General features: G+C 36.4%; 1 protein-coding gene across 2 annotated transcripts in view; it reads right to left on the bottom strand.

Moving 5' to 3' along the window:
- The window catches only part of KDM5A (lysine demethylase 5A), a 92191-nt gene extending 66112 nt beyond the window's left edge, over positions 1-26079 (bottom strand). The window contains exons 1-8 of one of the 2 annotated variants that reach the window (XM_059184463.1): positions 25429-26079; positions 22833-22910; positions 21014-21136; positions 10115-10285; positions 7961-8095; positions 2581-2686; positions 1298-1389; positions 535-693 (exon numbers count right to left, since the gene is read on the bottom strand). In XM_059184463.1, the coding sequence (XP_059040446.1) occupies positions 535-693; positions 1298-1389; positions 2581-2686; positions 7961-8095; positions 10115-10285; positions 21014-21136; positions 22833-22910; positions 25429-25593 (1029 nt within the window). In that variant the 5' untranslated portion in view covers positions 25594-26079. The remainder of the gene's footprint in view (positions 1-534; positions 694-1297; positions 1390-2580; positions 2687-7960; positions 8096-10114; positions 10286-21013; positions 21137-22832; positions 22911-25428) is intronic. The other variant, XM_059184464.1, reaches the window with a different exon arrangement.
- Positions 26080-26336: the final 257 nt, after the last annotated feature.

Raw genomic sequence — 26336 nt, 5'->3', positions numbered from 1 at the left:
ACATACAGCCCAGTCAAGCCCTTCCCTTCCATGTACTATCACAGTATTTAGTTAAAATAAGTAAACAAATTAGGTATTTCAGGACAATAATGTCTTTAGACATTAAGAATAATTCAGGATAATCAAGTAAAAATTAAACTAATAGAACCATCAGTTTATCTGGTAACAGGAAAACTGGATGAATCCTAAGTTCTAGAGCTTCATGTCTGACTTATTTTTAAATTTAAAAAAAAAAAAAAAAAAAACCTACAGTCTTTCTTCATTTTTATTATTTTCCAAGAATACTAAGTTCTGAATATAAGTATCATTCATCTACATCAACAAACAGAATTATCTAACAGTCAAAAAAGAACTTATGAAAGGTAAGCTGCCGCAATACAATTATTATATTTTCATTCAATATTGCTCTTAAAAAATCCCAGAGACTTTAAACATTGAAGAACAAATTAAGAGCTTTTAATGGATTTACTGTATGTGTTATGTGAACATCACTGTTGTTAATTAAGAAAGGATCTGTAAAGTTTAGGCTTGTACCTCAGCAACACATTTAGGACACCTCCAATCTCCTTTGGGCACATCAGGTAGTGGGGGAATTAAACAAAATGTATGATAGCTGTCATCACATCCATCACACAAAAGCAATTTATCTTCATTATTTCCCCGACCACAAAACATACAAACATAGAGATCAACCTGTTAGAAAACAAACAAAATAAAATAGAAGTCTATTTTCTATATTAATAATATTAAATTTTTACCAGGAACTCCTTAATTGAAACAAACAAAATAATGTACACTAAGAGCACACATAACTTAAATCCTGAATATTTTTTAAATGACTGTATTTAGACAACTTTTCATAAAACTTCCTCAATCTCCTCAGTGCTTCTCAGGCAAGTTAATAAAAGCGTATCAAGTTATTGGAATAAAGAAACACCACAAATCCAGGTTACTTGAAAGTCAATTATATAAATAAAATACACCATGTCATCCTATACACAAACACTCTTCAGTAGAGAATGAATTCTGAGCACTGTCTACAATACAGCTCAAGAATTTACAGATTCATATTCATTCTCTCACTCACAAGGTACATGTGAGTATAACTCAGGGGAAGAGTCAATGTAAACAGACAAAGCAGGGTTCACATTACATTAACGAAAGCTGCAACTTTAGATTTACCATCTAGTCTTCTAACCAAACGAACTAACTAAACGGCATACCAAAATACAGCGAGATATAAAGTGCAAAACTAAAAATAAATCCTTTCCCTCCTGACACATCTCAGAACACTTACAAAGTTAACAGAGAGAGTTCCTTTCCGTTGTCTCATTTGCATGTTAAATGCGTCTGACCTGTTGGTAACTTTTCGTCTTCGGGAGACCTCATCTTGAAATAAAAATAGTTATATAATAATAGTAAAAACTAATGTTGAGAGCTTACTATGGACCAGACACTATTTAAAATAATTTATATTAAATCTCAAAAACACTATGAGATAGTTATGCTATTATCCCCACTGAAGATAAAGAATCTAAAGTCTAGAGAAGTTAGATAACTTGCCCAAAATCACACAGCCAGTCAGTGGCAGATCTGGAAATCTAACCCAGGCAATCAAGCTCCAGAGAGCTAAACTACTAATTCTATACTGCCTGTATGTAGTGTTTATCAGGGACTAATTTGAGACTAGTTTTAAGATCACTGCCAGCCAATGCAATAGGTACGAGAATGAAAAAGATAATCAAAGTGCTTAATTCTTAGAAGGGTGATAATAAACATCACTATGTATGTAGTGCGTCCTATCACAATGAATGTTTTTAGAGTGATGGGACAATATCATCTGACCCTCCAGAGTTCTCGTCCACAATCTGAATTGTGATGTAATTTCTCATTATCAAGAAAAGGGTAATAATACAACCCGTGATTGTAGTATTTCACTAAATTCATATACATTAAAAACAAATCCAATACAATCTTTATAGAGTTTTAAAACTGACACGTATATAGAGAGAATAATGGAACTTGATCTCTGCATTAGCAATTTTACTCAGAGTTTCAAACATATTAAGCTGAGAATACAAGGCTTTCTACAAACCTAGAGTTTATTTAAATGAAGTGTCATAATATATCAAGGCAATTATGGAAAAATAAAATCAGAATTAGAATTTTAATCATGGGAATTTTAATCATAAGCTCTCCACAATAAATTCTGATACTAAAGGTCAGAAAATCGATCTTTAAATTTAAAAGTTATAAGGTATGGATCACCAGGTGAGAATCATTCATTCCACCTTTCTCTCCTAAACTAGCCTTGAGAAATTAAAAATTTCTGTCATATATTAGACATGGAAAAGGAAAATTTCTCTCTTCCAAATATTACAAAAATTCAATAAAATATGGTTCCTCAAGCCTTAAATTCAAGATTAAATGCCATAAAAGGTGATCCATCTAGGAACCACATTCCAAGTTTACACTCTTAAGAAAATCCCAAGGCAAACTTCAATTCAAATATTATGTGAATCTTATTGGAACCACATGGCTAGACCTTATTTCTTTTCGTGACCAAATAAGAGATTTTACCTTCTTTATCTTTTGCTCCCACTGCCAGGCCCACGACCTTAGGCCCAGCCCCAAAAATTCGAAGTTTCTTCAGTTCCGTGTTTCTGTTCACTTCTCCAGATTCTGACTAAAAAAATAAATATATAAACAAAACTGCATTATCTAATCTTTCTGATTCATACATTTACTTTCTTACCAAGGGAAGTTTCAAGATCCTCTTCAATATGAAGAAAAAAATATTTTATTTTTGCTCTCTAAATCTACTCACAGCCTTATTACAACAACTGGATAGTCACCCAGCTTCATTTCCACAAAAGGAAATCTATCTTAATTAAAACAACAGTTGTCAGTTAGGTTCTGTCCATAAACAAATGCTACTGGTTATAACCAGTGTGCTACTGGTAATAATAGAAATCCTCACTTCTACCTTGCTAATGGACACCCATCTTTGATCAAAAGGCAATATGCCCACCCTATTAGATGAATAATGATTATTCTAAGCCAATCATGCCATTCCTCTTTGTTAGTGATGACTGAGCTAGGAGTAGAAATCTTAATCTGGTCTGGACCAATGAAACATCTTCTAGAAGCCTCTGGGAAAGACTTTTGTCTCTAATAAAAGAGAAAGCTTCTCAAAGAGTAGTAAGGCTTTTACCCAACCTCCTTCCCTACTGTTAGGAGATGAAGCCTGGTGAAAGCACTACACTGGACCCTAGCAGCCATACTGCAGCTAAGAAGATATCTATTACCCCCACACACTGAGGAAAGCAAAGTAGAAAGATGGAAAGAGCCCAGGCCCTTCATGGCAATGTGCAGTTGTTGCATCAACCCTAGAACTACCTATTTCTGGAAATCTTATGTGAAAAATGTGTCCTCATGTGAAAACTGTGTTCCTAATGTTTAAGCTGATATTATCTGCCACTCTAGTATTTGAAGATGAGAACATCCTGATAGTTAAAGTGTTACACCATGAATTCAAATGAACCATATACTCTGAATGTAAACTAAGTAAATAACTAAAACTTATTAAAAAGAGTCAATAAGAATAAAAATGAATCAGGATAAAATACATACGTTGTGAGTCTATGATCATAAAAGAATCAACCAACGAAAGAGCATTTTAATATATTTAAAATTTAGTAGATCAATTTAATTATATTAATCAACTTCTACAGTCTGAGGATAAACATGACACTATACATTCACCACTATTAATGCACAGTATATAAGAAATCCTAACATACACTAAGCAGATACTGTGTACCATAAAACATACAGTAGCAGATACTATTGTACCATACTATTTTAATCAATTGATCCTCACAACCTTTTCAGGCAATAAAGTTCCAAAAAGTAGAAATAATAAAACATTATCTGATCTTAATGGAATAAAAGGTAGAAGTAGCAAAAATAAAAAATAAAAAGACCGGTCAGAAATCTTTAACTTCCTATTAAAAACTGGTAACAACAACAATAATAAAAGACTATAAATCAGAATATCCAGAATAAATCAAAGCAGTGATCACAGGGAGTTTTATAGTCTTAAGCATCTCAGTCAAAACAGAAAAATAGAAATAAATTACACTGCCAACTCAAAAAACTAGGAAAAGAGCTATAACATAAACCAAAAGAACTTTGAGATGCTAGATTAGAAATGAAATTATCAATCCATTTCTGAAAATATAAACTCATAATGTTTTTAAATTTTATTTCCCAGCTCTAACCACTAAAAGGACCTACAAAAGCAATGGCATCCCAGTAGGAACAAGCACACCTTGTGCTCAGATCTTGGTTAATGAATATTATTTCACACTAAAATGAACCAGAATTCCACGGAGAAATGACTGATTCCAAATCTAAAGCAAGGCAAGAAAACTTTTGTGCTAAACAAGTGCTCAAATAAGGATAGAGACAAGTCAAAAGAGTATCATGAAGCAGCTTGATGGGGTTCCCATTTAGAGAGCAAATTTGGAACAACAGTATTATCAAAAAGGAGTAGGAGATGGTAATAAATAATAAGACATTATATTTTTTAAAAAAACATTATCTGTAGTGACTATAGTGGGGGAGTCAGTCATGGTTCCACAGGTACAGACATTTACTGAAATTCACAAAACTGTACACTTAAGATATAAACGTTTTAGTGTATGAAAGAAGTAACTCAAGAAAGTGTGGGAGAAGAGTTCTCCTTTAAAGAAAAATGTTAACAAATATAGAAAATGACAGAGCTAGAATATCACCCAGCTTGCAACCACCAATATAACTAATTCAGGTAAGGATCATCAATGAATGTGAGAACACTGGGTAAAACATAACTGGAAGTCAAGTTATTCACACTGTCTTTCAGTGTACTCTGATTACTTTTATTACAAAAAAAGTTAAGTATAATGGAAATCTGGCTCAAACTTAAGGTCACCAATAATGAAACAAAGTGGGGCGCCTGAGTGGCTCAGTGGGTTAAGCCTCTGCCTTCAGCTCAGGTCATCATCTCGGGGTCCTGGGATCGAGTCCCACGGTCGGGCTCTCTGCTCAGCAGGAAGCCTGCTTTCCCCTCTCTCTACTTGCCTCTCTGCCTACTTGTGATCTCTGTCTGTCAAATAAACAAAAAAAAAAATCTTTAAAAAATAATAATAATAATAATGAGACATACTGGCATCATGGGCTTCGTACTAATGTATAAATGTGTTAAGGGTCTAATAACCCTTCATACAGACAAACTGTGACTCCAGGTTTCAAAAAGCTCACTAGTGAGGTCAAAGATGAAAAAAACAATCACTGCAGGGGTACCTGGGTGGATCTGGTTAAGTGTCCAACTCTTGACTTTGTCTCAGGACATGATCTCAGGGTTGTGAGACAGAGCCCTGCCTCAGGCTCTGTGCTCAACAGGTCTACTTGAGATTCCCTCTCCCTCTGCCCCTCCCCCCACTTGCATGCACTTTCATTCTCTCTCTCTCTCTCTCTCTCCCCCCCTCTTTCTCCAAAATAAATATTCTCTCTCCCCCTCTTTCTCCAAAATAAATATTATTTATCTATTCTTTAAAAAAAAAAAAGAATAAAAACAAGAGTAAAACAAGTGATGTGATAGAGATAAGAAAGTGGAATAAGATAACTTCTGTAACTTCTGTTTCTTGTTTAAAAAGACTATTGGATGGCTGTGCTTGTCATGGATACCAGGCTAGAAAATAATAAAGAAAAAACAGATTTAGAGAAGATGGTCATGTATGAGATGTACTGAATTCAGCATTCCTGCTGTGGCCACCAATGGCCACCAATATGCACACACACATCTTTGGTAAACACAAAAGAAACATGAGCGTTACAACATATTTAGGAGTCTCGAGTGTACAGGTAGTAACTGAAATCATAGGGTAGATAAGATAGCTAAGGAGAGCAAAGATAGGAAAAGACTTAAAACCACCATGTAAAGGGCAATAGGAAGAGAGAACAAAGATGACTGAGGAGGAAGAGAGAACAAAGATAACTAAGGAGAGGTCAGAGTGAAGAGGATAAACAGGAGAGAGGCATCACGGAAGCCAAAGAAAAATCAAGTTAACTGAATTTCAAAAAGGGGAGTCAACTACCCTATTAAATGTATATATCCTCAAAGATGAAGAAGAAATAAAAAGCCCTCAGCTTTTGACAATTATTAACTCAGTGGTAACTTGGGTGGTGCAGTTTCAACAAAATAATTTAGCTCAGTGTCAGATTACAGAGTACAAAAGCTAAACCGATCCTGAGGAAAATGAGACAACATTGACTGCTTTTCAAGAAACTTCATGAAAAGAGGCAAGGAGTAAGGCATTATCAAGGAAAGGAGTTTTTGTTTTAAGATGACAGAGACTTTAAACATGTTTACATTGGGGGTAGGAGGAGATTCAGCAGACAAAGGAGGTAAGAGAGAAAGATCTCACAAGTGGCGTATTAAAATCCCTAAAGAAGCCAGAAAGGACAGATGTGGGAGGATTATCCTTAGAGACAAAGGTACCCTTTGCCCACAGAAACTGGCAGAAATTCAGAAGGAATACCATCAGTTCTGTGTATGGGGCAAGAAGTCAAAGGAGTTCTACCAGAAAGCCTTTCTCTTCTTTTTGAAATTGAAGAGTAGGAATAAGGCAGACTAAGGAATATAGAAATTAAGGACAAACTGTGAATTGAACAAATTCTTCACTGAAAAGCCTACAGTAAAGAAAAAACAAAAAAACAAAGAAAAGCTTACAATGGTTCTAGTTTCTACCTCATATCAACAAATCTGACTACATTAACAATTATTCCAACGAGTAAAAACATTCTATATTGTCTTTTTCTTATATACAGGCAATGAGCAGCCAAGCTTTTTTATGGTTTCAGAAGGAACATCAAAAGAACTTTCATCACAAGTAGTCAACTGATGAGAGGAGCAAGGCCACCTGGGGCAACTCTTAGTGAGTCACCAAGTCAGAGACTACTAGTCTTCAAGTGTTTCAGGTCTTGAAACAGAATCATCACTATATACCCAATGATGGTTAGAACTTTTGAGATCAGCCACAGTAACAAAAATCACTTAATGACCAAACCAGAGTTTACTAATTTATAATGGTTTATAACTAAGAATTCTCATTATGCTAAATATAAATTATATTATTATAATGCAATAAAATACTTATTTAATTATAAATTACCAAACAATTTATATTACATACTGGTAACTTACTAATAAAGGAACATAAATTTATAATTCACTTTCCAGTGAATTTCCATTAAATTCACATTCTCCATCCAAGACACCTACCTTTCTGTTATCAAAGTACCTAAGAAGCTAAAATTACCATGGAGGAGATTTAAGGAGCAATTCAGAGCAAGGAAAGCAGCATCTTCCTGTCCCAACCTACAGACCTATCTTTACAACAACTTTAAAAGCACACTTTGAAGACCACAAATGAGAATGGGGAAAGGAAGATAGGGCAGGTCCAGACAAGAAGAAATTAGGGTATTTTTCTTCTGATGAAATTATTTTTGGCTACAAGAACACTATAGAAGTTAACATTGGAATGGTTCAAACACTAAAATTTATACTCTAGCTTTTAAAGGAATGAGCGAAAAATAAAACCACCCATTCCTACTCCTCTCATTTCTGCTAACCATGAAAATAAAATAAACTACAGTTCATCAGCATGTCTATAACACTGGCCCTACTCTGATTTGTCCTCCTCATCAAAACTGTTCAAACTTAACAAAAAGCTTCCTAAATCAAATCAGACTGAATTTTACAATTTCCTCCTTGTTCATCTTAAAGTTAAATGAAAGACAGGTGTCTTCACATTCTAAAGAACAACAGTATGTGAATGCCTCCAATAACCACATAATTGTTCTGCAGTCAATGCATTTAAAACTCCTATTAAAAATGATCCATGGAGGTTGATACCTGAGACTTGACACGCCTTGTTCTCTTCGGCAGAATGTTCATTCTTGTGCCTGGCTCTGGGGAAGTTTGGACATCAGTGCCAAGAACCTCAGGCTCTACTTTTTCCTTAAGATCTAAATTAGGCATCTGTATACCCTAAAGAATCAGAGCACAGAAAGAAAGCAGGTTCACTGATAAGAAGTAAGATTGGAGAATCAGGAGAGAAATAATAAATTTCCAATAAATCCCAAAACTACATGAAACCAGATGACAATTCTACCCAGCAAATCCATCTACAGATTCAAGACAATCCCTATCAAAATCCTAGCAGGCTTTTGTTGCAGAAATTGAGAAGTCAATTTCTAAAATTTATGTGGAAATGCATGTTCTTTGAAAATTCTGAAGAAAGAAGAACCAAGTTGGAAGACTAACACTACTGGATATTAAAACTTAAAATACAGCTACAATACTCAAGACAGTATAGTACTGGTGTTAGGGTAAATATATGACCAAAGAACAAAACAGAGACCAGAAATAAACCCACATTAATAATCAACTGATTTTCAACAAAGGTGCCAATGTAAATCAATAGGAAAAGGGTAGTAGTCTTTTAAACACATGATACTGGTACAACTGAATATTCATATACATATACATTTCCCCTCCCCCCACAAATGAACTTACACTTTTACCTCATACTTTACACCTACAAAAAAACGAACAAACAAAAAAACCCAAAATGGATCTAGACCTAAATATAAAAGCTAAAACTATAAAACTACTAGATGAAAACAAAAAAGAGTATCTTTGGGGACTTGAGTTAGGAAAAGATTTCTTAAATATGACAACAGAAGCACAATCCATAGAAGGGGGGTAAAGGAAATTATTAATAAACTACTCTTCAAACAGACACCATTATAAAAATGAAAAGATAAGCCACAGACTAGCAGAGAATATTTGTAAAATCATATACCTAATAAAAGACTTGTATCCAGACTACATAGCAAACTCTTAAAACAAGTGTAAGATGACACAACAATCCAATAAAAAAAAGATCAGAACAGACACTTCATCAAGAAAATATACAAATGGCTAATATGCACATGAAAAGATGCACACCACTGGTCATTAGGGAAATGAAAATTAAAACCACAATGAGATACCACTACACACCCACTAGAATGGCTATAAGCAAAAGAACTGACAATACCAAGTGTTGGCAAAGACGTGAAGAAACTGGAAGCCTCTACATTACTGGTGGGAATGTAAAATGGTTCAGCCACTTTGGAAAACAGTTTGGCAGTTTCTTAAAAAGTTAAACATAAACTTACCATATAACCCAGCAATTCCACTCCTAGGTATCTACCCAAGAGAAATGAAAACATATGTCCACACAAAGACTTATACATGAATATTCATAGCATTTATTCATAATAGCCATAAACTGGAAACAATCCAACTGTCCACCAACTGGTAAATGGATAAACAAATATGGTATATCCATACAATGGACTATTATTCAGCCATAAAAAGGAATGAAGTATTAATACAGGCTAAAACATAGGTGAACCTTGAAAACATTAGGCTAAGTGAAAGAAGCCAGACACAAAATTATACTGTATGATCCCATCTATGTGAAATTTCTACAAAGGCAAAAAACTACAGAGCCAGAAAGAAAATCAGGTGTTTATCTGGGTTTGGGGTTATGAACAGGAACCAACTACAACCAAACACAAAGGAACTTTCTGGGCTGATGGAAATATTCTAAAACTGAGCTGTGGTGATTACTGCATAAATGTATAATTTATTAAAGCTTACTGACTGTGTATCTACAATGACTGAATTCTACAGTATGCAAATTATAACATCAATAAAGCTATTTAAAAAATACATGAAATCAAGAGGAGGATTTCTTCAAAAAGCTTAAGTCAAGAGAATTTATTTCAAATAAATAAGAAAACAACCTTCATTCCCATTGACCTTTATCTTGTAAACCATCAAAAGTAGCTGCAATTTTTAAACCACACCTTGCTACCCCAAATTTTGGTACCCAGAGAAACCTTTTTAACTTTCTATGCTTAGCAAACTGCTACCTTGTTACAGAAAACACAGTCTAACATTCATTTGGAGGACTGGATTTATCCACTCCTGAAAACAAAAAATGATGCATCTCACCATAAGGCTGACACCAGATTGGAAAAGTTCATATGGGTAGAGAATTCTTTCATAATGTGACTTCAAAAGAGACCCAGTTCCTTTTCCTGGCAGATATCCCAAGCGACTACCCACTTTAGACCATTTCTTCTCTTTTGTAACCATTTCAAAACCTCCTTTGCTGGCAACGATCTGAAAAGAAAGTAAAAATCATTTAGAAAAAGAAGGCAGATTAATGCATTCTGACTCTGTATCTTGCCTGCTAAACAGAAAACTTGTTCTGAGCTTAAGAAATTAGATTTCTAATTTCCTTTCCACATACACCTGACATTGAAATTTGTCAACACTTAAAGCATGAAATAAAGAACAACTTTCAGAAGTTTTAAACTCTATTATTTAATGTGCCTATTTTCAATGAATTAAACAGTTTTATGTACTCCATATCCATAAGGAACTCAAAATATAAAGTAAGAATTAAAACAACAAAAATAAACATAAATGTAAGTTATATAGCATGAAATAAACATAGGAAATAAAATTGGGAAATGTACCAAATAATTTAGAGAATTTTAACAGAAATGTCAAGGAAACAGTGGATTCAGAGACTATTTTGGAAAAGGCTATAATTTTTCAAAAGAAGTTTTACATGGAAGATTACAAAGGAAAGATGAGATTACAGTGGTAAACTTACTAGAAAACATAATACAGAATGTATTAACATAGGAAGAGTTAAGATAAATTGAACAATTTGGCTGAATGCTCACATCAAACCAGGCACTATATAGAACATACATCTATAAAGGTTCCCTATCTTTCAGAAACTGATACTGTACATCTCTCACACTCTAAAATACAGGCAGTGTTCAGGTGACTGATGATAAAATAAAAAGGACTGTGACATAGTTACCTGAACTCAAAAAAATATTTGAGTGTACACTTGTACACTACTGCTATTTCTCTTCATCAAAAAAGTTAAGAAAAGGGTGCCTGGCTGGCTCAGTTGGTGGAGCATGCAACTTGATTTCAGTGTTGTGAGTTCAAGCGCCACACTGGGCGTAAAGCTTACTTAAAAAAAGTTAAAAGGAAAATTAAACATAGAATTACCTGACTCAACAATTCCACCCAAAATAACTAAAAACAGAGAGTTAAACAGATACTTGCAAACCAATGTTCACAGAGGCATTACTCACAATACTCAAATGCTGGTAACAATGGTGGAAAAAACCCAAAGGTCCATCAAGAAATGAATAAGCAAAATCTGATATAGACACATATACAGGAATATTATTCAGCCTTAAAAAGGAATGAAACTAATGCATGTGACAACATGGATCCTTGAAAACATTATGCTCAAACACAAAAAGATGAATATTATATGATACTACTTATATGAAATACCCAGAATAAACAAATTTAATAGAGGAAGTAGAATAAGAGGTTTTACCAGAGGCCTGAAGGGAAAGGGAAAGTTCTGGAAATGAAGAGTAGTGATGGTTGTACAACATTTTGAATGCACTTAAAGTCATTAAATTGTACACTTAAAAAATGGTTAACTGTTATGTTATGCATATTTTACCATAATTTTGAATAAAAAGGCTAAGAACATGGACTGTGGAGCCAGATTTCCAGAGTTCAAACCTCACTACTTAGTAACTGTGTGACCTTGGGTAAGTTACATCATAATTTGCACTTTGGAGCCCTATTATTAAAATATTAATAATAGCACTTACAATTTATTATGAGGCAGTTATAAAGAAAAATGAAATAAAACACGAAAAGCACCAGGACAAAATAAGCACAGTGTCAACGTTAGCAGTGTTATTATGTCTGTGTGTATAGGCACGTGAGGTCTGTGCATGCTGTAAATAAACACTTCATGTTTATTTTTTCAGCTCTTGTACTCCCACAATGCTCTTATACACAAAAACGAACCTATACCAAAGCAAAATTTCCCTCAAAGCTTGGTGGGAACATGTAAGTTCATGTGCACAAAAGTTGAACATATCTCTAATTCTTTAGCTTCTTTTAGCACATCCTCAGAGAAGCCGTTTCTGTTAAAAAAGACTTGCCAGGGGAAAATTATAAGGAGAAAAAAGTTTATTTTTCCAATCTTGTAGTGTAGAGGAAAACACAATGAGGGTGTTTTAGAGGGCTATCTGGAAGCAAGTGCATGAATCAGGATGCCTTTAATTCACATCTTTCCAGCGCTTCTATACTGTCAGGTACTATTCTGGGTGCTTAGGATACACCTGTGAATAAAATGAAGATCTCTGCCCTCATGGTGCTTATATTCTACCAGGAAAACCAGCCAATAAACATAGTATGTAAATTTTAAAGTGATAAGCCCCATAGAAGAAACTTTAAAAAGCAGTTAAAAGACCTCACAAGTGAGGGTTTAACCAAAGTATAAATGGTCACAAAAAAGTTCATTATAAAAGTGAAATTTGAGCAAAGACTTCTTCAAGGTGAAAGAGTTACCCAAGCAGATATACACGAACAGTCAGAGCGCAGGCTCCATCTTAGAAGTATACCTCAAATGTCTGAGGAACAGTAAGGAAACCACTGTGGTTGAAGCAAGTGGGGAAGAGTCCAAAAGAAACAGAAGCCCTCTTAGTAGTCTTCATTATACAATACATTTATCACCATTACATACTATTCTAGTTTGTATGCAAAGCACCTTAAGTTAAATTTACATTAGTAATGATATATCTGCATGGATCCAGTCATGCTGTACCACCCAGTTAAGATGCTTACTGGCATGCAGCTGTGAAAATGACAGCTAGCACAGTCAGAGTATGGCTAAGAAATAAGATAAAACTATCTCACCAAGAAAGCAATACTATGACTTTGTTTCCATGTATATAACACTCTAACAATCTAACAGGACCTGATACCATAAAACACACAAAATTTTACACTTATTTTTCTTTAGCTGACAGATTCAAGAATTATCACATATAATTTCACAATATAAAAACCATTTACTCCTAACATTTTACCATGAAATATATCACACCATTATCACCAGAAAAATATCACTTGTAAGCCATGTCCTATAAAAAGGCACATGACATGCAAAGGTAAACCGAACAAAATGGAAACAAGCCCTTCAACCAAAAGTTGAGCGAAAAGTAATGTTAATCAAGGTGAAAATTTCCATTCAATGTAAAACTAAGTCTGGCCAGTAGGAGACAATCTTAACAGAATTAAGTAGTAGTCTCCTACTTAAAACCTCTCTCTCAAGCCTCCGCTGAAAAGATAGTTAAGGTACAAAAAGGCACAGGACCAAGAGAAAGCAGATACATTAAGTGATAATCTAGCAGGCAAGAACAAAAACCAACAAGCACCTTCAACAGAAGAAAGCCACGGAGAATCAGAGCCTGGAAAGACCTAAGAAATGGAAGCAGCAGTCCCTTTAAAATCAGAGATGGTTGGGGCACCTGGGTGGCTCAGTGGGTTAAGCCGCTGCCTTCGGCTCAGGTCATGATCTCAGGGTGCTGGGATCGAGTCCCGCATCGGGCTCTCTGCTCAGCAGGGAGCCTGCTTCCTCCTCTCTCTCTCTGCCTGCCTCTCTGCCTACTTGTGATCTCTCTCTGTCAAATAAATAAATAAAATCTTAAAAAATAAAAAAATAAAAATAAAATCAGAGATGGCGGGCGCCTGGGTGGATCAGTCAGTTAAGCATCTGCCTTCAGCTCAGGTCATGATCCCAGGGTCCTGGGATAGAGCCCCAAGTTGGGAATTCTTGCTCAGCAGGGAGCCTATTTCTCCCGCTCCCTCTGCCTGCTGCTCCCCCTGTTTGGGTTATCTATCTCTCTGTCAAATAAATAAAATCCTAAAAAAACAAAATAAAATAAAATCAGAAACGGCAATAAAAAGAGAACAGGACTGGTTGAAAACCTGTATAAAAGCAATTAGACCTCCTCCAGTCAGCACAGCCAGGCAACTATTGCTCTCTAACCCCAGGACAAGACTAAAGATTTACTCTCAGGAGTCTGAAAAGAAGGAACTCTATCCATTGTGAAATGTGTACACCTAATGATTCACAAACCTGTACCCCTAGGGCAAATAATACGATGTATGTTAATAAAAATAATTCAAAAAAAAAAAATGAAGGGACTCTAACCTAATAGAACTAGGTAAGCAAACTTAGGATCAAATACTCTAATAATCTAGAATCAAGTTATCAGTCTAACATTTAACTAATAAAAGTTCAAAAAGTGAGAAAAGATAAGTGGGAGATATAATTATCAAAGAATACAAAAAATACAAGAAAAGTTATAAGACCTCAAACACATGAGTTCAGAGAAGAAAACTTAACAAGTGGGGAAAGGAGTGGGGGGCGGATAGGGTGGCTGGGTGAAGGACACTGGGGAGAGTATGTGCTGTGGTGAGCAATGGGTGTCGTGTAAGACTGATGAATCACAGTCTTGTACCCTTGAACAAAATAATACATTATATGTTACTGTTAAAAAAAAAAAAAGGAATTAAACATACATGCCTGAGTGCCTATACCAAGTTAAAAAAAAAAAGAAGAAGAAGAAGAAAAGTTATCAAGTGCAATCAAAGTATTAAATGAGATAGTGGACATTCTCTCCTCAAAAGTGACTTCATAGAGAAGGGTACAGGAAAGCTATGAAGAAAGCAATAGTTTGGGTATATATGGAGGAAGACAACATGGCACATTACATGGAGTTAAAACTGGATCTGAGATTGAGGGCTATCACAATTTTGCTTTTGCCTGGAGAGGTTTCCTGCAATTGTGACACTGAGAAAGATAGCAAAAAGACTGAAGTCTTAGGATCACTGACTGGAATGATTCACAAATTCCCTTATGATGAACCTACTTACAATAAACTTCATAAACACTTTGACAAAAATAAAACGTACTTGACCCCAAAACCAGACAAAGACCCCATCAAAAAAGAGAGTTACAGACCAATATCCTTGATGAACACCGATGCAAAAATTCTCACCAAAATACTAGCCAATAGAATCCAATAGTACATTAAATGGATTATTCACCACAACCAAGTAGGATTTATTCCAGGGCTGCAAGGTTGGTTCAACATCCACAAATCAATCAATGTGACACAATATATTAATAAAAAAAAGAACAGGAACCATAGGATACTCCCAATAGATGCTGAAAAAGCATTTGACAAAGTACAGCATCCTTTCTTGATCAAAGCTCTTCACAAGGTAGGGATAGAGGGTACATTCCTCAATATCATCAAAACCATTTATGAAAAACCCACAGAGAATATCATTCTAAATGGAGAAGAACTGAGAGCTTTTCCGCTAAGGTCAGGAACACAGGAGGGATGTCCATTATCACCACTGCTATTCAACATAGTAATAGAAGTCCTAGCCTCAGCAATCAGACAACAAAAAGAAATTAAAGGCATCCAAATTGGCAAAGAAGAAGTCAAACTATGACTCTTTGCAGATGATGTGATACTTTTTGTGGAAAACCCAAAAATTCCACTCCAAATCTGCTAGAACTTGTACAGGAATTCAGTAAAGCATCAGGATATAAAATCAATGCACAGAAATCAGTTGCATTTCTTTACACCAACAGCAAGACAGAAGAAAGAGAAATTAAGGAGTCAATCCCATTTACAATTGCACCCAAAACCATAAGATACCTAGGAATAAACCTAACCAAAGAGGCAAAGAATCTGTACTCAGAAAACTATACAGTACTCATGAAAAAAATTGAGGAGGACACAAAGAAATGGAAAAAAGTTCCATGCTCATGGATTGGAAATGTCTATGCTACCTAAAGCAATCTACACATTTAATGCAATCCCTATCAAAATACCACCAATTTTTTTCAAAGAAATGGAACAAACAATCCTAAAATTTATATGGAACCAGAAAAGACCTCGAATAGCCAGAGGAATGTTGAAAAAGAAAGCCAAAGTTGGTGGCATCACAATTCCAGACTTAAGCTCTAAAGCTGTCATCATCAAGACAGTATGGTACTGGCACAAAAACAGACACATAGATCAATGGAACAGAATAGAGAGCCCAGAAATAGACCCTCAACTCTATGGTCAACTAATCTTCAACAAAGCAGGAAAGAATGTCCAATGGAAAAAAGACAGTCTCTTCAACAAATGGTGTTGGGTAAATTGGACAGCCACATGCAGAAAAATGAAACTGGACCATTTCCTTACACCACACACAAAAATAGATTCCAAATGGATTAAAGACCTCAATGTGAGAAAGGAATCCATCAAAATCCTTGAGGACAACACAGGCAGCAACCTCTTCCACCTCAACTGCAGCAACTTCTTCCTAGAAACATCGCCAAAGGCAAGGGAAGCAAGGGCAAAAATGAACTACTGGGACTTCATCAAGATCAAAAGCTTTTGCACAGCAAAGGAAACAGTAGACAAAACCAAAAGACAACCGACAGAATGGGAGAAGATTTTTGCAAACGACATTATCAGATAAAGGGCTAATATCCAAAATCTATAAAGAACTTATCAAACTCAACACCCAAAGAACAAATAATCCAATCAAGAAATAGGCAGAGGACATGAATAGACATTTCTGCAAGAAGACATCCAGATGGCCAACAGACACATGAAAAAGTGCTCCACATCACTTGGCATCAGGGAAATTCAAATCACCACAATGAGATACCACCTCACACCAGTCAGAATGACTAACATTAACAAGTCAGGAAATGACAGATGCTGGTGAGGATGCGGAGAAAGGGGAACCCTCCTACACTGCTGGTGGGAATGCAAGCTGGTGCAGCCACTCTGGAAAACAGCATGGAGGTTCCTCAAAAAAGTTGAAAATAGAGCTACCCTACAACCCAGCAGTTGCACTACTGGGTATTTACCCTAAAGATACAAGTGTAGTGATCCGAAGGGGCACCTGCACCCAAATGTTTATAGCAGCAATGTCCACAATAGCCAAACTATGGAAAGAACCTAAATGTCCATCAATAGATGAATGGATAAAGAAGATGTGGTATATATATACAATGGAATACTATGTAGCCATCAAAAGAAATGAAATCTTGGCCTTTTGCAACGACATGGATGGAACTAGAGGGTATCATGCTGAGCGAAATAAGTCATAGAGAGACAATTATCATATGATCTCCCTGATATGAGGAATTTGAGAGGCAACATCGGGGATCTGGGGGATCAGGAAGGAAAAAATTGAAACAAGATGGGATCGGGAGGGAGACAACCGTAAGAGACTCTTAATCTCACAAACCAAACTAAGGGTTGCCGGGGTGGGGGCGGGGGGTGGAGGGGGTGGTAGGGATAGGGTGGTTGGGTTATGGACACTGGGGAGGGTATGTGCTATGGTGAGTGCTGTGAAGTGTGTAAGCCTAATGATTCACAGACATGTACCCCTGGGCCAAAAAATACATTATATGTTAATAAAAAAATTTCTAAAGTAAAAAATAAAATGTAAATTTTATTAAGCTTTGTTCATTATGAAATGTTCAGCTGGACTTTAAATTAGTGAAAGTTCTAGACTTTCATTTTAAAGATGACAGATGAACAAAGATGAAACATCAAGGAACACATGATGTCCACCTGTGAACTGTTTAAAAATGTGATAAAAAGCAAAACAATAACTAAAGATTTATGTATAAATGAAAAACACATACTGATGTGAAATCTCAAGGCACTGGGAATAAAGATTAGATTCTGCATCTTCAAGAAAAAGAAAGCCACATAGGAAGGAACAAGAATTAATTTAGCATCATTCTTCTCAACAGCAACACTAAAGGCGGAAAGATTGAGTAAAGCTTTCAAAATATTAAAGAAAAACAATTTAAAATTTAGACTTCTAAACACTAAAGTGTAAGAATAGAACACTTTGAGATGAGCAAAAATTTATATTCCATTCACCACCTTCTTCATGAAACTAACAAGAAATGCTTCACCAAAATAGGAGGAAACCAAGTAATATGGACTTGAAATAAGGGGAAAGGGAAAGGGAATTCCCAGAACAATACAGCATAAGGAGGTTCCAAGCTGACAGCTGACCTTAAAAAACAAGGAATAGAGATCGGAGCAGGAAAAAAGAGCTCCAAAGGAATGGCCTCAAGAAGAAAATGGAACTGATAGATCACCTGACAGGTAAATCATGTGGAAAGATACTGCTGCTGGAAAATCTGAAAATAAATTTTTGATGGTTACAAAGAAAACTTACAAAATGACCACAGGGAGGGTGATTATTAACTCCAAGGAAAATAAAAATTGGTATAAGGAAAACAATCATAGCATACTATAAGGCTCAGGTACAAATAATATTTGTATTTACAGGCAAACTAATAAATTTTGATTAATAAAAAACTAATCTGGGACACCTGGCTGGCTCAATTCATGGAGCATGCAACTCTTGATTTGGGGGTTTAAAAAATTTTTTTGATCTAACTACACTAAAATAGAACAGGGGCAGTAAGTAAGGATTTAGGTTTCTTACACCCCCTCTCCATCTCTAACAGTAGAAAATCAGTGTATAATATTTAAAACTAAAAAGTGAAGAGCTAGCGTGAGTACATTACTTGGAAATACAAAGATCTAACTCAGAAACAGCTAAAAGAATTGAAAGTAATTAGTTCTGAGGACTAGGAATGGGAGTGGAGAGGAAGGATGTTAGTTTTTATTTTAAGCCTGATATTTTACAAAGTATTACACTGACCAAAAAAGTTGTTTGTTGTTTTTGAAGATTTTATTTATTTGACAGAAAGAGAGAGCGAGCATGCACAAGTAGGCAGAGCAGCAGGCAGAGGGAGAGGAAGAACAAGGCTCTCAGCTACGCTCGGAGCCCAATGTGGATTCTGATCCCAGGACCCTAGGATTATGACCTGAGCCAAAGGCAGCCACTCAACCAACTGAGCCACCCAGGCACCCAACCAACAAGGTTTTTAAGGGCTAGAATGAATGTTCCTTGCTGCACTGATTGTAAACAGTAATTGCTAATTTTAAAACTCCATTAAATTATAGACATTCCAAGTATCACTTTTTATTATTAAAAATAGTAAGACAAAATTATAATTTAATCAACAAGGAAACCATCAAAATGAGAATTTACTGACTCAGACTGGTGACTGAAAATTTGTTTCCCATTATAAAGTAGTGGAAAGCAAAGTGTTTCAAAATCATGTCTCTAACACAAACTCCAGAGATGATAACCAGCTATCAGCCAAATCTTTTAAGTTTCAGTACAAAATTTAATATAAAATTTTTAAAGTGGGGCGCCTGGGTGGCTCAGTCGTTAAGCGTCTGCCTTCGGCTCAGGTCATAATCCCAGGGTTCTGTGATCGTGCCCCACATTGGGCTCCCTGCTTGGCGGGAAGCCTGATTCTCCCTTTCCCACTCCCCTTGCTTGTGTTCCCTCTCTCTTGTTGTGTATCTCTCTGTCAAATAAATAAATAAAATCTTTAAAAAAATTGTTTCACAGCATTCTGACCTGACACTAAATTTAAAATGTATCACAAAAAAATAGCTTAAATATGTTTGTCTTGTTTTTCCTTGAAAATGAGTCTCCAAAATTAACTCTATAATTTGAGTAACAATTTTATTTCAAAAGAATGTATCAATCAGAGGATATGAAAGACCACAAAGAAAGATATTTTCAAAGTTCCTCAGATAATCAAGCTATCTTCACTCACAAGTCAGAAGGATCATATATTTTTATTACTATATCAACAAAACATGTTTTTAAGGTAATTTTTAAAAATTTTTTTTTCAGATTTTATTTATTTGACAGAGAGAAATCACAAGTAGGCAGAGAGGCAGGCAGAGAGAGAGAGAAAGAGAGAGAGAGAGGAGGAAGCAGGCTTCTTGGAGAGCAGAGAGGCCGATGCAGGGATCGATCCCAGGACCTTGGGATCATGACCTGAGCTGAAGGCAGAGGCTTCAACCCACTGAGCCACCCAGGCGCCCCAAGGTAATTTTTTTTTTAAGATTTTATTTATTTGACAGAGATCACAAGTAGGCAGAGAGGCAGAGTGGGGTGGGGGGGCGGGAAAGCAGGCTCCCTTGTGAGCAGAGAGCCTGATGCGGGGCTCAATCCCAGGACCCCGAGATCATGACCTGAGCCCAATCCACTGAGCCACCTAGGTGCCCCATTTTTCAACGTAATTTAAATGCTGCTGCAGATCAGTTAGTTCTTTTCACATTAGGAAATAAGATGTTACAAAATTAACGAGTTTAGGCAAAAATTAATCTAAACTCTTCCCTCTTAAGTTTTCAACTCTTACTCATTCTGGATAATGCTGGCTTCAGTTACCCCTTAACACTACTTATAGCTATTAATACAATGGATTCATATCACACATGAGAATAATGATATGAATTTCTTTTAATGTAACAAATTTTCAATTAAGAAACAGAAAAACGATGACAAGGTCAACAAAAAACATTATACACTCAACACAAGATAATATTAACAGATTGGCATCATTTCTCTTGCATATTGATTATCACAGAGCCTACTAATTTGCCATTAAATATGTTAAATCTTTCTTTTTTTTTAAGATTTTTATTTATTTGTCAGAGAGAAAAGAGCGAGCGAGCACAAGCAGGGGGAGCAGCAGGCAGAGGAAGAAGCAGGTTCCCTACTATGTGGAACTCGATACCAGGACCCCAGGATCATGACCTGAGCCGAAGACAATAGCTTCACCCACTGGGCCACCCAGGAGTCCCTAAATATGTTAAATCTTAACTATAAATTATAAAATAATTTTAAAGATAATTTCAAAATTTTTCATTTACATTTCATAGTCAAACACACAAATCCTGCCCAGGAAGGAATGTTTTCCATCAAGTTTATTAGAAATTCCTAATTTCATAGATTCATTAGCCTCTGCTCCAATTTCTTTTTTTTTTTTTTCCCCCCTGCTCCAATTTCTAAACTAAGTACAAGCTTCACCTTGCTCAAAGCATACAGATCCAGGATTTTTCTCTCCACCACTGGAATCTTCAAAGTAGATCCTTGGAGTTCCCAAAATTTTGCTAATTGATCCAAGAAGTCCAGTCTCACTCTGGTCATTGCCTAAGATTTTTAGAAAACATAAACCAGAAATAGGAATTAAATTATGATTGAAAATAAATCAGCTTTACTTAACAAAGGTACTCATTTTTTTTTTTTAAAGAAATCCAAAGACCTCATTATTGCTTAGTCCAACCAAGAAACAAAATACTTCTAAGAAACTTTATTCACTAAGGCCAAAAATCACTCTAAGATATCAGAAATGTTCTTGTATTTTATAAACCAAAGCAATTTTTTGGTAATAGTTGGCTTAACTTTTAGCTAACCAGAAAATGTAGTAAATTGGATTATTCTGTTTCTAAACATTCTATCATCTCATCCATAGAAAATATGCCTACCTCAGATACACCAATTCTCCACCCTACTGATATTAAAATCCTTCATGTATCTAATTACAAGAGACTAAGGGAAAAAAAGGATTAAAATCCCAGAAAATAAATGTCTCAGAAACATCAAGAGGAAAAAAAAACTTCACCATGACATATTAAGCCTCAGCTAGCTAAGATTTCTCTTTTGTACTCTGAAACACTTTTCTACTACACTGAAATATCTTTCAACAACCCAGCAGAGGTATAACAGCAATATTTAAATAGACTTCAATCTAGAAAATTTAAAAGAGACCAGTAATACTTAAAGAGACATGTTAATAAATCAGATTAACAGTCTTGGAAAAGTTCTGTTAAAGCTAAAAATAACCTTTGAAAACCTTTCATAAAATATTAAAACATATTCTTCCAAGACCCCAAGAGAGAATCTTCCGACATTAACATAAAATTTTAGTAGAATAATAAGTGCTAAAGGAAGTAGAACTTAGAATTTCAGGATCTCAGGGCGGCTGGGTGGCTCAGTGGGTTAAGCCACTGCCTTCAGCTCAGGTCATGATCTCAGCGTCCTGGGATAGAGTCCCGCATCGGGCTCTCTGCTCCACAGGAAGCCTGCTTCTCTCTCTCTCTCTCTCTCTGCCTGCCTCTCTGCCTACTTGTGATCTCTCTCTCTCTCTGTCAAATAAATAAATAAATAATCTTTAAAAAAAAAAAAAAAAAGAATTTCAGGATCTCAAAATTTAAAAGAAAAAAAGAATTCCAGGTCTCTGCAGGTAAGCAATAGATATTACCACTATGAAACACATAGCTAGAGAGTGTTTTCCATAGTCCCAGTTAAGTGAAAAAAAACTGTTAACAACTATTTTTTACAATTTGATCTCAGCCCAGGTCTTGATCTCAAGGTTGTGGGTTCAAGCCCCATGTAGGGCTCCATCCCAGAAGTGGATCCTATTTAATAAGGAAGGAAGGAAAGGAGGGAGGGAAGAAGGGAGAGGAGAAAAAAAAATGGAAAGGGAAAAGAAGAAACCTCCTTCCATTCAATCCCAACTAACATTAATTCTAAGCCTGGTACATGAGTTGCTCCAAGTTCTCTGCTAGAGCCCAATATTAAGAATGAATCAGGAGGAGGGTGCCTGAGTGGCTCAGTGGGTTAAGCCTCTGCCTTCAGCTCGGGTCATGATCTCAGGGTCCTGGGATCAAGTCCCGCATTGGGCTCTCTCTCAGTAGGGAGCCTGCTTTCCCCTCTCTCTCTCTGCCTGCCTCTCTGCCTACTTGTGATCTTCTCTCTCTTTCTGTCAAATAAATAAAAAAATAAAATCTAAAAAAAAAAAAAAAAAGAATGAATCAGGAGGAAGAAATCCTGATCTAACACTCACCTCAAGTTCATTCAGGCGCTGGACTCTGGGAGTGAAACGAAAACTTTTTACTTCACATGCAAATGGAGGTTGCCAATCCTAAATAGAAATATATACATATATATTTTTTTTAAACATACTGATGTATAAGCAAAGAATGCATTATTCACTCCCTTAGTTTAAGGGGATGAATAGCCATAAATCATAATGAAAAGAAGTCGACTTTTAAGTATTTTTCATTGTAGAAACAGAAAGAGTAGTATTTTTCAGATGAGATATTTTCAGTATTACTTATCTCAATCACTCATCTCTCATATTCCATTATTAAAATTATTTTATCTATAAATCCTCCTCAAATTGCACCAGTCTGTTTTCCCCAATTACTCAAGTGGAATGCAGTGAACTCATGTATCACAACGGTGTCTAATAAACATCTAAATTTACCAAATTAAAAACAAAACAGAATCTGAAATAAACTATAAAGGGTAAAACTGAGGATTAAAAAGTAATTTTTTCAAGTACTTATATAATTTTTGAAGTACTTATATAATACATATATAATCTTTTTTTGTTCATGTGTAATGTGACACAGCACTTCATAGTCTATGTTACATAAATGTTTTGTTCAAAGCCTGGTTTCTCAGCATCCAAGTATTAAAAAAAAAAAAAAAAAGTAAGCAAATCCACAGAACAAGGGCAATTTCCAGATTGGAGCCATGGTATAAATGAAATGAGATAGCACAGTTCAAGTAGGGTTCTAGAAAACGTATTTTGATTTGGCCTAAATAAGAGTAAATCTACCTAAAAATGTGGGAAGTAGTCAAAAAATTTTTTCTTATTTTTGGAAACTAAAGAACCTCACCAATATTGAAATTAAATAGCGCTTATAAACAAGATTTATTTTTAATAATAACATAACATACAAAGAAAAGCTATATTATTTCAATCTTTCAGTAATAAAAGGCATAAACACACACACACACACACACACACTTTTTTTACCTGAAGGTACGCTAGTACAATTTCTAATTCATAAAGGCAAGACAGGAGATAAAAACATGGTTTAGGAAAAACTTCAGTCTTCAAGTTTTGCCAGTATTAAGTAATTTTGATAGCTAAACAGTTAAATGAAGCTTTAGGAAGATGGCAATGCATATACCATCAATTATCATAGCAATCAGTTTTTAATCTTTTGCCTGTTATTAACAGTTTATAAATCTTAACCGAATTCATTAAGCACAAACAGGTTTAGCAGCGTGTCTGAGTTTTAGAATCAAACAGACTGATCTAGGTTCAAAATCTACTTTGCCACTCACCCAAGATCATACATTTGATAAGTTATGTAACTTATTCAAACCTGTCTCATCTGTAAAATGAGATGTTATTTACCCACTAAGGTTTCAAAGAATATTAAGTGAAATACTCTGTAGGTGCTAAATTAGCTCCTGCTCCTCCCTCCTATCTTAAACTCTTTTTATTCTCTAGGGTGCCCACCACTTGTGGTTATCTGTGGTGAGAGACACTTTTTAAAATGCAACACGGAAAACAGTATTTCACCTTTTATTCAGATTAGTAGACAAAACACAAAGCAAGGAGTTCCTTTAAGAAGCACCGAAGGCAATAGTTCACAAACTTTAATGTGCATTAAGCATCATCTGAGAATACGTGCTGGAAAAGCACATTCTAGAACTTCCACATCCAGAAATTTATTCTAGTCTGAAAAGGGGCCTAGAGATCTGCATTTTAACAAGCATCTGGTTGAGCCTTGTGCAAGTGGACCAAGAATAGCATTTGGAAAATGCTGGTTTAACCGGTAAAGAAAAAAACCCTTTGACCTTGAGCAAATCACACAACCTCTTGGGGCACTAATTCCCCCAAAGGCGTAGTCTTGGCTTTCCTTGCTTTAAAGACATAAGATTATAAAAACCTACAGGCGAACAGTAATTTGCAATAATTGCAATTCATAAATCTTTGAATCTTGGTTCCTTATGTCAAAAGATTCAACGTTTTCTTCCACCTCTATTGTTGACTAATTCCTCTTAAGCCACCAAATTCTAAAATAAATGCTTTTCCTTTTCCCCTGGGAAGCCTCTTTCATTGCGGCAACAGAATCTAGGGTTCTTGTTTGGAAATACCATCTTAGGGGACAATTAGATCTCAGATTACCGTTTAAGAAACCTTACCCTCGAGACGAGGCCTGCAAATATTTAATAAATTAAGCACTAACAGAAGTTGGATAAATATAAAAAAGTAAATGCAAGGGCAGTTTTTATTATAGCACCATAATGAGCACAGTACAGGAGGGTAGGACGTGTCATGCCCTAACACTTCAAACACCATCTCGGCCAACGAAAGGCCTGAAGTCTTTTGTTAGCCCTGCCTACAATCAAGAAGAGAAGTACCAGCTCCCAAGTTCTAGGCGGAAAGGCCCCTGGGACACCACTCTCGCGTTCAGACGTACCTACCACATAAAGCCTGCAAAAGAAACCAAGGCAAGAACATCGAGAAACTTAGCTTCTAGTTGTTGAGAAACAAGAGAGTAAATATGAAAGGGCAGAAGGACCCGAAAAGTAAAGCTAAAGCACTCTCCCTGCCCTCTCTCCTCGGACTCCGGTACCTTGGGCGGTCGGATTTTGCAGATGCCGGTTTTTTCCGCCAGAGGCCGGATGCGGCCGATAAAGCTGAGCGGGTCCGTGAATTCCTCCCAGCTGGGCTCAAAGACTGGGCACTCGGGAGGTGGCACAAACTCCGCCGCGTAGCCCCCCGGCCCCACGCCAGCCATGGCAATACCCGGAGGGCCCCCCCGGTGGGGAGGAGGCGGGGAACAGGTGGAGAAAGACTGGCTGAAGCCCTCCGAACCCTCTCACGTCTCCTGACAGCGGCCAAAGCTCATCTTCTCGGACAAGAACTGCTCAACACAGGAACCCCACAATCGCTTCCTCTTCTCGTTTGTTATTGTTTCCTTCGGGGTTTTTCCTCTCTGGGTCAGGACTTTTCCGGAAGTTAACGTACTGTCAAATCCCTCCGCCACCACAGAAACAGAATCCCTCCGCAGCAACGCGACGCCTCGTCGTAGGGCCTTCCTTCTTCCTCCCTTTGCCGACAGCCGGGTGTGGTTCCTAATCTCCTTGTCTGCGAAAGTTCTGCGCTGTCCGACGGCTTCAAGCGGCAGACCCCGGAGGTTCCACGAGCGTTCCTTTAGGGAAGAGAGCGCTGAGAGGAAAACAGCCGGAGCTCAGGGGGAACGCACTCTTCCGGCGCGGAGGAATGTGTAATGTCCCAGAGGGCAGAGGTTCTTCTTCCGGTGAGGAGGGCTCGGTTCCCCTTTGTGTACAAATGACACGAAAACAAACTCAGCCAGCCCTAGGCGGTACTATCTCACTGCCCGGGTACCGCGGCGTGTTTTAACCTTCTTGTCTCTTTCCACGTAACTCACTTTTTCGGAATCTCTTTCTTTAGTCTTTTGATTGTTAGTCTCCCTTCTGAATACTCTCACTCGGCCAATTTATAGCCGCCTCATCTCCA

Source organism: Mustela lutreola, chromosome 8 (genome assembly GCF_030435805.1).
Source record: "Mustela lutreola isolate mMusLut2 chromosome 8, mMusLut2.pri, whole genome shotgun sequence".
Taxonomy (NCBI): Eukaryota; Metazoa; Chordata; class Mammalia; order Carnivora; family Mustelidae; genus Mustela; species Mustela lutreola.
This window is presented reverse-complemented; position numbering and strand designations above follow the sequence as displayed.